At 45.9% G+C, this 14,468-nt stretch overlaps 1 protein-coding gene across 2 annotated transcripts in view; it reads left to right on the forward strand.

Annotated features, from left to right (window-relative positions):
- Positions 1-2,180: 2,180 nt before the first annotated feature.
- Positions 2,181-14,468, forward strand: part of LOC147708065 (centromere protein H-like) — a 412,880-nt gene continuing 400,592 nt past the window's right edge. The window contains exon 1 of one of the 2 annotated variants that reach the window (XM_086925295.1): positions 2,181-2,255. In XM_086925295.1, the coding sequence (XP_086781421.1) occupies positions 2,218-2,255 (38 nt within the window). In that variant the 5' untranslated portion in view covers positions 2,181-2,217. The remainder of the gene's footprint in view (positions 2,256-14,468) is intronic. The other variant, XM_086925294.1, reaches the window with a different exon arrangement.

Consider the following 14,468-nt stretch of genomic DNA (forward strand, 5'->3'; position numbering starts at 1 on the left):
CTGCAGCACTGATTGTACCACACATACAAGTAGCCCTTTAAACATGTCTCAGGCCTGCCACTGCAGAGTCTGTGTGTGCAGTTTTACTGCCACATCGACTTGGTATTAAAAACTCCTAGCCAAGCCTTAAACTTCTCTTTTATTACACATAAGTCACCCCTAAGGTGGGCCCTAGGTAGCCCATAGCGCAGTGTGCTATGGTACTAAAAGGTAAGACATGTACTTTTAAGTTTAGCAGGTTAACATTGCAAATTCCTAAATACACTCTTTCAAGCTGTCATTCCTGGTTAGAAAGGAGTAGCTGTCCCATGTTTTACATCTTTGGAATGGCAATTATAAATCCCCGTTACTGGTAAGGTTGGATATCATATTACTATTTTAGATATGCTACTTTTACAAAGTGGGCATTTCTATGCTCTTACAGCTCTCGTGCCTATAGTCTTTCTCCAATACACTCCAAGATTAGTCCAATTTCATTTTGAGGTTTAGGAATGTCGCAAAGAGCATTGAGTTTATTTTTCCTTTTTTCGTCCCACCTGTGTTTGCTTGGTGCATGAAAATGTAAGATTCAAAAACATGTTTTTCACATTTGGTCTAATTACTTTGTGAATGTAAATAACAATTAAAGCATACTTGCAAACTGTGACTAGTACATACCTGCCTTTATCAATCTTTCACTACAAAACTATGCAATTGTATTATTTTAAGGGAGCGTACGGCTTTCAGACAATGGGGATTTGAATAGGGTCACTGGAAAGTCCAAAAAGTTGTCCTTGTCCCCCCAGAAATGTAGGGTCTCCTACACCCCTGCTTTAGAGTGACTATTAATATGTCCTGGTTTTCATCTAATTGCGCGAAGTATGTTTGGAACTGAAGGCCCACACTTTTAATGGAACAGATAGTTAAACAACTGTTTCAAGCTTGCTTAAAGCAGTTGTCTGAAAGGTACGCTTTTTGGATCTAGGCTGACGGCTATGAAAGAATAATTCCAAACTTATAAAACTACTATTGCCAGTTTCTGGCACACATTAACAGACTGAAATATTTTCATTTTCATTTCGTTATCTTTATTTCGGCAGTTTGCCCTAAAAGGACAGAATAATAAATGCATACAAATGCAATAAAATCGTATAAAACAAAGCTACATCTAAACAGTTGTGAATTAAAAACAAGGTATTTATCCTGTAGCAGCATAATTCATAAAGTGCATTTATTTATGAATGATAAGGACCCAGGCATTTACAACCTGATGTATATTGAAAAAACTCCATTATTCACATGACGGCACAACATAAATAAGACCCAAAAAATACTACCATACTAAAGCAAGTTCCTAAAAGAAATCCGAAATATACATATATCTTTCAAAAGAGTTTCAGATATTGTAAAATGTAATTCTAGGGACTCTTTTGATACCTCATCTGTCACGTTTGATCTGAGAGACGCTTTTCTGATGCCATCCTTGTTTGAATGCCTGATCCTTTGCATTCTGGTACTGGTAGTTTTGCTTTTCACAGAGATGCCCACTGTCCATACAACATCGGCTTTTCAGCCAAGAGCTGGCTGTTATAGTTCTATATTCTTAAGTTCCCAGCGTGCAGAATGGTGCTCCATTACAAAAGCAGTGCTGCTAACCTGGGTTGACTATGATTACTTAATAACATTAGGCAACGATAATACGACCAACGTCAGCTAAGTTCAAGGCTGTATTTGTGCCGGTGCTCCGCACCAGTACTTGTTTCTCGGGACTGGGCTCATTTTTTACATCATCAGACTTTCCCTGGAGGAAACGAGAGAAAAGCAGCAAGTGGGGAAGGGTGGAGAAAGACCCAAGAGAAGGAAGGAGAACAAAAGGGAAAAAGACACAGGGAGACCGCAGGGATGATAAATAAATTGTAACATAAAAACAACATTAAAGTAAGGGTAGAACTATGGAAGCAAAATTGTATGAAATAAGATCGAGAATAGGCACTCGTTATTCAGCAACCCCAGAATTCAGAGCGTCCCGGCTGTGCAACTTGGCTAAAAAACACATAGGCGCGAGATATTGGCTCTGCCAATGCTTAATTTTTTTTTGAAAAAACACAAATTCAGCAGGTGGTAATTTACTTTAATTATTCAGACCTGTGGATAACCAGCAGGCCACATAGCCCAAGTCTGCCTCACTTAAGCGCTCAGTCCACAGGAAAAGGAGGAGGAAATCTGGTTCTTGCAAACATGAGTTCCAGAAAGGGAAAGCAGCCGAAACAGACCGGGTCAGTTTTTTTCTTCTTATTTAAGCTTCTCTATTCGATTTACGCCATGCTATCTGCGGCGACAGAAGGCAAATCCAACGTCCTTCGCTAATGATAACTTGAGATACTGAGCGCGGGAATTCTAAAAGTGTATGATCTGATACAATTCATTAACGTCAAATTTAGTTTAATATGCGTCGCTGTATAGCTGAGCTCCACTTAAGGTGTAGTCCCCTCCACCCCCAAGGTAGCGCGCCCTGTTTTCTCTCGTGGAAGCTGAACTGGGCACAAGCGTAAGGCCGTTATTTTGAATGTAATCCGTTGTCTAATTCAGCAGTACGTTTGCTTTTCTTCTTTCCCTGCGCGAGCAGAGAGTAAAGTTGACTGTATCCCATGCATCTCGCAGGTAAACGAAAATAAAGCTGATACGCGACCAGAAGTTTTAGAGCGCTGTGACGTAGCAAGCATGTAATGGGCTCGTGCGCAAGCAAGGCCAATGCTTTCCTTTCTGCTGGACGGTTAGGAGAATGCTTTGTGTTCAGGAAATAAGTTGTGCTTAATGTGCGTGCGCCTGAGACCTTTCGCATATGTGTTCGGAGATCGCACGTTTCTGTTTATGAGTTGCTCACCTGCTTCTTCAGTCAGTGTTTTTTTTTTTAATTTGATTTCTGGGGTTTGTAATCCACTGGTACCCTTTTTTCAAATTGGAAATACATGACCCAGAATGCACAAAGAAACCCTGGGCTGGTTTGCCACTCACATATGGACAGGAAACTTGAGAACGTTGCGTGTTTTTTTTAAAAGTATTAAATCTGTTTATTATTTTGGGAAAAGGACAGTCAAAGAAAAAGGAACAAGGTACGCCTACAAGCAAGTGGGCCGGCTTAACAACGCACGTCTGTATATGCCATATCAAGGCTCTGGTGGCACAATCAATGTTAAACACAGCATGCCGCCTACAACCCCAAGGGGCCGGCCGCGTCTTAAATTGGATAGGGGAGAGGGGGAAGGGAAGGACGGGACAGCCGGAGCGATATTCCAGCAGCGTACATGTTACAGTGTAATGTGTTCTTGCTGATACCCCTAATTGTATTGTGATACTTAGGTGGTTGTTCTTTCTAGTACAGGTGGTCCTAGTGAGGTCCTGGTTCCCTGCGTGACATTCTCCTAAGGTGGTTAGGGTTGCGTAGGTGGTACTTACCTGTTACCAGTAGTTACTGGTTGTGTGCTATGTTTGCTAATTTGTGCTACAGTGATTTTATATCTTATATTCTATGTTCTAGAAGTGCTATTTCTACTAAGTGCTGATTCTGACAGGTGGCCCTGTCCTGTGTAAATAATCCCTTGTGAATATTGCCCGTGCCAGTTGGCACCTTGTATATTGTGTGATTACTATCTGATGTGTTTTGCAATACAGAAGTTATTTTTATCTAACCTTGTGTGGAGTTCCTTTTGTGGTGTGCCTAGGATGTTGTTGCTGTTGTGTGCGTGCGCAAATGCTTTACACATTGCCTCCCGGATAAGCCTGTCTGCTCGTGCCAAGCTACCTAGAGGGTGAGTAGGGGTTATCTTGGCGTGTGACTCCCTTGCCCTGACTAGAATGGTGGTTTCTGCCTGGCTTTGGCGTCGGCCTTAGCCAACCAGAAATGGCCAGTTCTAACATTGTTGGACAGCGGTGAGGATTAGGTCTTGTGTTTGCGCAGTGCCACAGCGACAGCTGGCTACATTACAAAACTCTGCATTTTTTTAGATTGTCACATGTTTGGGATTATTGTTTATGATTTTGTTTTTCCTCGAGTGTCATTTTCAAATGGTGTTCCTGCGCTTTATGTTTAGTGGCAGAAGAGAGAAAATGACAAGGCAGGACGCCAGTAGAGGGGGAGGTTCCCATAGATAATGAATCCCTTGCTGGGTCCAGTACCCAATCCCTGTGTGGGTAGATAGAAGAGAGGGAGTGTGGAGGAGAAATGGCTTGCTCGGGAGGGTGGTTATCCCCTGAGTTTAGTGTGTGTGTCTGGATTCCCCAGTATGGTAGAATACGGTGGTGGCAGCTAAAATGTGTCCAGTGCATGAAGTCCCATTCCCAGTTCCCAGAGTATGGTGCCTGGTGCTCAGTAAGAGGGGTACAGGTTGAGAGGTAGAGGCAGTGAGGAACTGTCTCACCAGTCTGGAGGGGGAGTGTGTGGATGAGTAGTGTGTTGAACTGGAGGAGTTGGTGCGAGTATTTTTTTTGGTGATAAAAGGAACTTGCACGGGAGGTGTACCTCTGGTGGTGTGCAGGAGGTCTTGCAGAGGCACTGGATGAGAAGGTGGATGTCTGGCGGTGTGCTGGATGTCTTGCAGAGGCATTAGGGAGTGAATCTAAAAGTAGTGGCTTGTGTATCTGATGATCCTGTGTAGGGGAAGAGGTTCATGTGTAGCCTAGCTAGGTCCCAGTAGGATGATAGGAGTGTAGGAGCTCACGTCCTGTCTCAGTGGCGGCGGAGTGAGTGTGGGATGGTGTATTCCACGTTGGCCCGAAACCCTGTCTCAGGGCCTGGAGGGTTCCCTAAGGGAGCGCCAGGTCAGGGGCCTAGGCTGTACTTACAGGTCATTTGAGGAGGATCTTCCTGTGTCTAGAGGACGGGGAGTGTCTGTAACCAGAACTCTGGCAGTCCTGGTGTTGGGCAGTACCACTCTTAAGTGGAGGGAGCAGATGTCCTGGTTCGCTGGGCATTTGACCGTCTAGAGTGCTTGACCATTTGTGGGGCCTCTGGAGGTCGTTCCCCGAGGAGGGGGGAGGCCAGGTTCAGGTTCAGCCTGACCTGGAGGGAAGGGCATCTGTACTCAGTGTCCTGACCGGTTTTGGCTTCCTGGGGTACTGCTCCAAGGTGGGAAGGTACAGACCTCGGGAAGGGGGTGCAGAGGGACGGTGTACTTCTGACCCTGGTGCAACCTGAGGGTTTAGATCTAGTTTCCAGATCCCAGGTGGTAGACCAGTGATGGAGAGAGGTCCTGATCTGGTGGGAGAGATGTGTTCTTGTGGGTGCTTCCCTGGGAGGGTGCGGAACCCCAGAAGTAGAGGTAAGGTGGGGCATTCTTGCCCATGACCTCTGGTCAGCCAGAGGGTATGGTCCCTAGGTTGAAGGATCAGTGGTAGTTGTAGCTACACTGAGAGGGAGAGTGGAGAATGGCTATTGTGTGCCAGGGGTTACTGCCCCCCACTCTGTGGATTGGACAGGAACTGTGACATTTGGAGGGCCTAGGGCCTGTTCCTGACCGTGGATGACTAGAGAGTACCAGTGGGGTATCCTAGTTGTGCCAGAGAGCTCTTGTTGAGAGAAATACATGTGGGTTCAGAGTGGCGAAAAACCGGAGGGTGTCCCTGCCGTGCGGGTCCGTGTTTTGTCACCCAAAGCAGGGAAGCCCATCAGTGGAGTGATTGGTCTACCCTGTGTTTTGGCTGGAAGGGGGTTGTGTTGGACCCGGCCCTTTTGGCAGGTTCACCCCGAGACTTTTTGCTTTTTCCTAGCCTGTTTCTGTGACCTGGTGTTGGTGATTTTAGGCCTCCGCGCACTTTTTCAGTGTGGTACAGTGTAAAGTGCGTGAGCTCTCTGTGTATGTGTGGTGAGTGACCTGCCCTCCCATAGGAATGAATGGGGAATATGTATGCCCTTGATAGTTCCTGATGTGTGGGGAGTGCAGGGTCGAGTTTGGTATGTGCGAACTCGTGAGATTGAATGCTGCGCAATAATATATGCAGCATGATTGTGTCTAGTGTAGAAGTGCCACTTTTAGAATTTGGCATATTTGTGTAAATTGTGTCTGGCGTGTGATTGGCTGGTGAGCCTGGCTCCAAGAGTCTGGGAGGGTCTGCCCCGGTGGTGAATGGAGTGTTTAGCATGCTGATGTGAGGGGAGGGGTGCACCTGGGTCTGAATAGGGCTGGGCTTTCCCCCACACAATGCTGGCTCCACCCCCTGTGGTGCATCTGATGTCCCTAGCCTGGCCTGTGAAAGGAGTTCCCTATAACCAGTTGTAGCTGGTTCTCACACTGCCTGCACCCTGCTAGACAAAGGATTTCTCTGTAGAAAAAGGGACTGTGTCCCCTTACAAAATGTTCTTGTTTCTGACTTGAATCCTGCCAGGGGCGTGCTGCTGCTTGGGCTCAGGGGAAGACTTGCCTCCCTGGGCCCTGCCCAGGCCCTGGATCCCTGATGGCCCTGGATGCTGGATGGACTTTGTTTTATGGACCCCTCTGCTTTGCTTGGGGTGGGGGGGGGGCTGAAGGACTTCCTTTTGACCCTCCTGCCCTCTGCTCCTAGGAGGGCCTTGTTGCTGGGTCCCTGGTTTCTGAAGGGGGGCCATTCCTGAGGAGCCTTGCGCTGTCTGTGCCCCACAGCGCTTAGAAGCACTGTAATTTGTGCTTTAGCGCTGAAGAGCGCTTTATACTTGTTCTGGCGCCTTATCTGCCTAGCAGGTGCCTACCCGGCATTATGCCCGTATTTGCGGATATTTATATTTTATCGAGGGTACCCACCCCCTCATTCTGCCCCCCTAGTTTCACCACCACGGCCCGCCCGTGCCGTTTTTGATAATGGCCGCCGGAGAGAAGCTTTCCCGAGGCGCCGCTCAGTGATTGGCGGGCCGCGGGAGGCTCGCCCTGGAAAGCTATGCTGCGATTGGCCCACGGCTGGAGGCACGACTGAAGGGCCGTGCTGCGAGTGGCCAGCGCTCTGGGAGCAGGAAGCAGTCTGCGGTGTCCGGCCCGAGGCTCCGGAGCGAAGGGGGAGCCCCGGGGAAGAGAGAAGAGCCGCCCGCAGCAACGGAGGGTCCCGAGGAGTGGGAGCTCTCCTCCAACGGCCGCCGCCGGTGAGTGAAGGAGGCCTGGGGCCTCCCAATGGAAAGCAGAGCGGCCGCGATTGATAGCGGGCCGCTCCACCGACAGGGGCATTGTTCAGTAGAGCCCACGAGAAGGCTCCGGGGGCCATTTTAGTTAGAGGGGGCGTCGGGGCACACTGCCGGTGCCCTCACCCTCCTGCCTGCGAGATATTTGTTTAGGGCCCGCGGCCCCTCCTACAACGGGGGCATTGTGGTTCTCGAGCCCATGAGAGGCTCCACCAGGTGACATTTCTTGGGTTGAGCCCCGAGAGGCTCACGGCGCTGCATTTGTTCCAGAGCCCGGGAGGCTCAAAAGCGCCACAGTTTCTTGTAGAGAGCCCACGAGGAACCAGTTGTTCAGAGCCTGCATGGCTCCCACGTGGCCCCCACATGGCCCCATCATTATTGATTCCCAGCTGCCCAGCAATTAGTGGGCAGCTGCACCGTTTAGGACCCTGACTATTGGGATACAGGGCGTCCTAGCCCCAACAAAGCCAGTTGGCCTAGGGACTGCCACAGGTGGTGGCTTATGTAAGTTTGGCGTAATTGTGTGGTTTTTCCTGCACCTCTGAATGTTTTTAGGCATCATGTGTTTTTGCGCTATTGAGTTATGTTCTGGCACCTCTGAATGTTTTTATGCATCATGTGCCTTCCTTGTTTTTACACCGGTGAATGTGTTTTTATGCATCATGTGTTTTCCTGTGCTGCACCTCTGAATGTGTTTTTGATGCATCATATGCCTTGTTCTTACACCGCTGAATGTATGTTTTGTGCATCATGTGTTTTCCTTCCCTACACCTCTGAATGTTGTGATGCATCATGTGTAATGTGTTCTTGCTGATACCCCTAATTGTATTGTGATACTTAGGTGGTGGTTCTTTCTAGTACAGGTGGTCCTAGTGAGGTCCTGGTTCCCTGTGTGACATTCTCCTAAGGTGGTTAGGGTTGCGTAGGTGGTACTTACCTGTTAACAGTAGTTACTGGTTGTGTGCTATATTTGCTAATTTGTGCTACAGTGAATTTATATCTTATATTCTATGTTCTAGAAGTGCTATTTCTACTAAGTCCTGATTTTGACAGGCGCCCACGTGGCCCTGTCCTGTGTAAATAATCCCTTGTGAATATTGTCCGTGCCAGTTGGCACCTTGTACATTGTGTGATTACTATCTGATGTGTTTTGCAATACAAAGTTATTTTTCATATAACCTTGTGTGGAGTGCCTTTTGTGGTGTGCCTAGGATGTTGTTGCTGTTGTGTGTGTGCGCAAATGCTGGAGAAGTGTGGCTCGGGGGTTAGAGGCGGCAGACCCAGAAGCTGAGATCGGCCCTGGACCAGGGTTCAATTCCCCGCCTCGGCGGGTCTTGGGCTCAAAAATTCCACGGACTCGATAATTCTCGCTCCGGTGCCTTCTCGACTCACGGGTTCACACTCTGCGACTCTGGGCAATAGCTTGCTTAATCTCCACAATGGCCCCTCGCCGCGGGATGCCTGGCTTTCACCTTGTGGATACCCTGCCGGGGTTATCTCACAGGGGAATACCAGGACGGGTTCCCTAAGCAAGCGCCGGGAAACCCACTGCGGGTAGCTGTGCGCTATATAAGCTCAAATACACACACACACACACACACACACACATTTACACATTGCCTCCGGGATAAGCCTGTCTGCTTGTGCCAAGCTACCTAGAGGGTGAGCAGGGGTTATCTTGGCGGGTGACTCCAATGCCCTGACTAGAATGGTAGTTTCTAATATGAGAAATGGGACCCCCTCTATAACTGTTTGATTGACCAGGGAAAAGAGGGGTTTAGAAACAAAAACATATCAAAATTCCCCCATGGTCTATTCTTACTTTCTTATGTGGCTCAGCTCACAGAGACTAGACAATTAGCCTTCAAATCAGTGCAAGGACAAGAAAATATTTTCTTTCATTAAATATTTTTTATTATTTAGTTTTTTTCATTCATTTATCAAAATTATTTAAAACTGTTTTTTTCTTCTTTTTTTGATCTTTTCTTGAGTGTATACATCAATTCATCTTTATAGGTAATGATCCAATCAATTTGAAAGTGCAATGAGACATAACAAAATTATTCCAGACTTCTAAAAGGTGTCCTATATTTTTTACAAAAAATGAAGAAACCACTAGTACCCTATCTGGCACACACTATCTCACATACACACCACTCATTCATACACATCTACAAACTCCAAAACAATTTCTAGGGTTGAGGTAACACAGTGGTTTCATTTTTTGTAAAAAATATAGGACACCTTTTAGAAGTCTGGAATAATTTTGTTATGTCTCATTGCACTTTCAAATTGATTGGATCATTACCTATAAAGATGAATTGATGTATACACTCAAGAAAAGATCAAAAAAAGAAGAAAAAAACAGTTTTAAATAATTTTGATAAATGAATGAAAAAAACTAAATAATAAAAAATATTTAATGAAAGAAAATATTTTCTTGTCCTTGCACTGATTTGAAGGCTAATTGTCTAGTCTCTGTGAGCTGAGCCACATAAGAAAGTAAGAATAGACCATGGGGGAATTTTGATATGTAGAATGGTAGTTTCTGCCTGGCTTTGGTGTCAGCTTTAGCCAACCAGAAATAGCCAGTTCTAACAAAATCCATGCTAATGGAATGCCAGAGGCCCGGAGGAATAGCAATGGTTCTTAACAACCCTGAGGGAGCACAATGAGATGATTTTTGTCGGGCACAGGTTGGACATGATTTAACAAAAGCTGTGACATCTTTAGCCATTTCCTCCCACCAAAACCATCTTCTATAAAGGTTTGAAATGTCTTCTCACTTCCAGGATGTCCAGCCAATGAACTGTTGTGACACCATTGCAACAGTTGTCGTTGCAACGCCACAGTAGGTATGTATAACTTGTTTTCGTGATAATTTAACTTGTCTCTAATTTGATTCACATGGTCTTTTTTCCAGTCATCTTTTGGGATGGTGGCATAACCTTCTTTCAACTGGTCTATAAATTCTAGGGAAGTAGTATCCTCATGACTTTCTACCCCTATAATCTTATTGTCAGGAATGATGGGGAGATAAGCATCTTGTGAAACATTTTTTTCCTGACCTAGTCGTGATAACGCATCCGCTTTACCATGCTGAGGTCCAGGACGATAAGTGATGACGAAATCGTATTCACTAAAAAAAGAAACCCATCTCATCTGTTGGGGGACGAGTGCTCAGGCTGACCGAAAGAACTGTAAGTTCCTATGATCTGAATAGATGGTAACTACATGAGGAGATCCCAACAGCTAGTGTTGTCTCCACTCCTGGAAGGCAAGTTTGATAGCTAATAGCTCTTTCCCCGATTGTATAGTTCTGTTCAGCGGGCAATAGTGTTGTAGAGAAGTATGCAACAGGATGCAAATGACCTGTGTCTTTATCACGCTGTGAAAGTACTCCACCCCCCCCCTCCTCCCACCCCCCCACTGCATACTGGGATGCATCTGCCTCAACATAATATGGCTGTATATCATCAGCATGCTTTTTTTTTTTTTTTAAACTTTATTTTTTGTTCCAGGAAGTACACGAATATTTTCAGCCCTAAAGAACAGGATTACCATTCAATCCCCGAGGCTATTCACAGGTTATATCTTGTTACACGGCCGTTCAGCCCACATCCCGGAGGCCGGGCGGCGCAACTGTGATCGTTTCCAGTAGCATTTTGCACATTCCCCCATTCGGGCTTGTCGTGTCATGGCGGATTCCTGCATTTTACATTTTTACCCCCCCCCACCCTGCCCAACTGTGGTCTGTAGAACCAAGAAAACATTCCCCAACTTGTAGCTTGCCACATCGTATCTTTCCAAGCACCTTCATGTGTAGTCATTGGTCACCAAATCCCGAGTCCCGCCCTCCTACCCCCCTCTCCCCAACAGTATTCCGTAGCACAGTACATTGTACATCTCTTCAGCAGCCCCTCGGCTCTTCTTGACTCCCCTAATCATGTCCTTTAAATCACGGCTGCGGCTCATCCAACTAAATGTGCTCCATAGGACCTACTTCGACAGAGTGCGCCTCCTTAAGACCGGGAAAATTACTGACCCCATGTGCCTCAGATGTCGACAACATCAGGGAGACTTCTATCACACCATATGGTCATGCGACAAAATATAAATATACTGGGCACACATCATCACGGAATTGGGGGAGGTTTTGGGGGTAGAGCTGGTACGAGACCCAAAGCTAGCTTTGCTGGGCATGACAAACGAGGTGGACCTGCCACGCCCGCAACTCATATTCCTAGTACTGGCACTAGTGGTGGCTAAGAGGGACATAGCGAAGTACTGGGGGGCCGCAGAAACACCAGAGATAGATGAATGGAGAAGGGGCCTGGATCTTTACATGGTAGCGGAGAGGGTGACATACAAGGCGAGGGGTTGCCCCAAGAAGTTCAGAAGGGTGTGGGCCAAATGGAAGCAATATCATGGGATTGAAGTGAGACAGTGAGAGGCACTACACTGGATAGTGTAAATAAAAGGCTGGATTGGGACTTAACATGACCCCGTAAGGACATGATTACGGGAGTCAAGAAGAGCCGAGGGGCTGCTGAAGAGATGTACAATGTACTGTGCTACGGAATACTGTTGGGGAGAGGGGGGTAGGAGGGCGGGACTCGGGATTTGGTGACCAATGATTACACATCAAGGTGCTTGGAAAGATACAGCATGCTTGATGACAGGAGCAGTAGTAAATTGTTCTTTCTGTATACAGAAGGCTTATTCTGCTTCTTTGACCATTCAAACTGGACTCCTTTCCACAAAAGCCGAGTTATGGGAGTCAACAATTCAGAAAAATGATCAATGAACCTTCAATAGACGTTAGCAAACCCTATAAAGGATTGCACTTCTTTCACTGAACAGGGACTAGGCCAATTAACTAAAGCCTCAATCTTTTTTGGGTCCATATGTACCCCTTCTGGAGAGATCACAAATCTGAGAAATTCCACCTTAGTGGTATGAAATGTACTCTTATCGAGTTTAGCAAACAATTGAGTGTCCTTCAATTTCTCAAATTTTCTTTATGTGGACGATGTGCTCCTGTTCTGTTTGTGAGTAAATCGAGATTTCGTCGTTGTAGACGATTACGAAGATGTCAAGGTATTCTCCTAATATGTCATTAACAAAGAACTGGAATGCAGCAGGAGCATTACAGAGGCCAAACGGCATCACGCAGTACTCAAATAGCCCAAACTTGGTACGGAACACAGTTTTCCATTCATCTCCCTGCTTTATGCGGATGAGATGATAGGCTCCCCCAAGATCTATCTGGGTAAAGATCTTAGCTCCTTTTATCTGATCCAAAAGAACTCAAATAAGCGGGAGGGGATATTTATTTTTTATGATGACCTTGTTGAGTGCGCGATGATCCAAACAAGCACGGAGACCCCCTTCTTGCTTCAGAATAAAAAAAATGGGAGATGACACTGGTGAAGTGGAGTGCTGGATAAAACCCTTTTCCAACATTTCTTCAATGTATTTCTGCAAATATTCTGTTTCAGGTGCGGTTAGAACGTAAACGGGCAATTCACTTCCGGTACCAAGTCTATCCGACAGTAGTAACTTCTGTGAGGGGGTAACGCAGTGACTTTTACTTCATCAAAGACTGACTAATACTCTTCATAGAGTGCAGGAAGGCAAGAAGTCCCTGATACCATATGCACGGCACAACAAAGTGAACTGTTCCATTCACTGGCTTCCTGGTAGCAATGTATCAGGGAGTGATGAGAATTTAAAGTCACTGTTCGAGCAACCCAATCGATTCGGGGATTGTGGACTTGCAACAAAGGGACTCCTAGTATGGCACCAAAACTGGGGGTGATATAAGATCGAATGTGATGGATTCTGAATGTCCGTTATCACACACCTTCACCATCTGAGGAGTTTGATATGCGATTAATCCAGAAGATAGTTCCGATTCGTCTACCGCTCTCACCGGTTCTGGATGGGATTTCAATAAGAAAGGAATTCCGGCTTCTCTAATCACTTGGATGTCATGAAAATTCCCTGTCGCCCCTGAATCCAATACAATGGAGATGTTCTTTCGGCATTGTGGTGATATAATCAAGGTAACGGACAAGGAAAAGTGCTTGGGTACCAGGGGAACGATTTGTTTTGTGGTTGAGACATTAGAGAAGACACTTGAAGAATTGGTATCTTCCTTCTTCAAGCTCCCTAGTTTTCCTCCTCCTGTGTGGAAAGGTGACTACTGGCTATATTCTTTGTAGTGGAGCGAGGTATTACTGGACATTCCCGAGCATAATGCCCTCCTTTTCCACAGTATAAATAAAGATTGTTCTTTCTCCTCTTGTCTTTTTTTTCTATAGTTAAATGACTTCTCACCCCTCCGTTCTGCATAGGCTTTGATGTATCTATTGTGTCTCTTGGTTCTTTCTTTTCTGTTCTTAACATCAGATACTTTGAGGGATTAGGACTAGATTTTTCTCCCTTCCTTTTATGGAGTCTGTCCAAATTGACAGTCAAATTGATGAAGGCAGGGCAATCTTCGGGCGGGTTCACTATTTGTGATAACAGATGCTCGAGTTCATCACATTACCCCTGATAAAACAGAGAGGTTTTTTTTTCTTCAGGCCAATGTGTCTCTGCTACCAGCCTATTAAAGTTAATAATATAAGTAAGTAGATCTTTGGATCCTTGTCTAAGATTGAGACAGGCATTATCACTCGCCTGCATAAATGTATGTCTGGAAAGGAGCTGCATTGCCTGCTAAATATGATATGACGAAGGCTACTTTAGCCGCGTCATCCGGAAATGCTGCTGCCTTACATAGAAACTGTAACTGACATTGATTCATGAAGACGCTAAATCTAGAACTATCTCCATTGAATCTTTCTGGCATAGCTAAAGGGACTGGACTGGGAGTATGACCAGTGAAGTGAACAGGAGGTATGTTTCTTTCTTCTCGTGTAGATGAACTAGGGACAGTAAAAGGAGCAGGCTGAATGTAACTTTCGACTCTTCGGAAGCATACTGGGGTTACTGGTGTCCTTTATCTTCAATTGCCTTAATTCTGTATGTAATCTCTGGTTTGCAGACCTTAATCTCCCTACCTCTGACTGTAAATCAACTAATGCCACCGCAAGTTCCTCTACAGAGGGTCTCTGTAAGGCATTGTGTAAGGAGGGATCTAAAAGGGCGCTAGCCCCTTCCGGATTCATCTTTGCTCAGGTGGAAATTATTCTTGGGCTTGGCTTTCTGTCGGGTCTGAGACTAATACCCAACTGGATCCAAGCGTGATTCCACAGGAGTGAAGATGCTGGTCCCAAAACGGTTAAACAGCAATTTTCGGAGGAGTTATAGAAACTCACTCACAAGAAATAGTTGCCCA

The sequence above is a fragment of the Lissotriton vulgaris genome, chromosome 6 (genome assembly GCF_964263255.1).
Source record: "Lissotriton vulgaris chromosome 6, aLisVul1.2, whole genome shotgun sequence".
Taxonomy (NCBI): Eukaryota; Metazoa; Chordata; class Amphibia; order Caudata; family Salamandridae; genus Lissotriton; species Lissotriton vulgaris.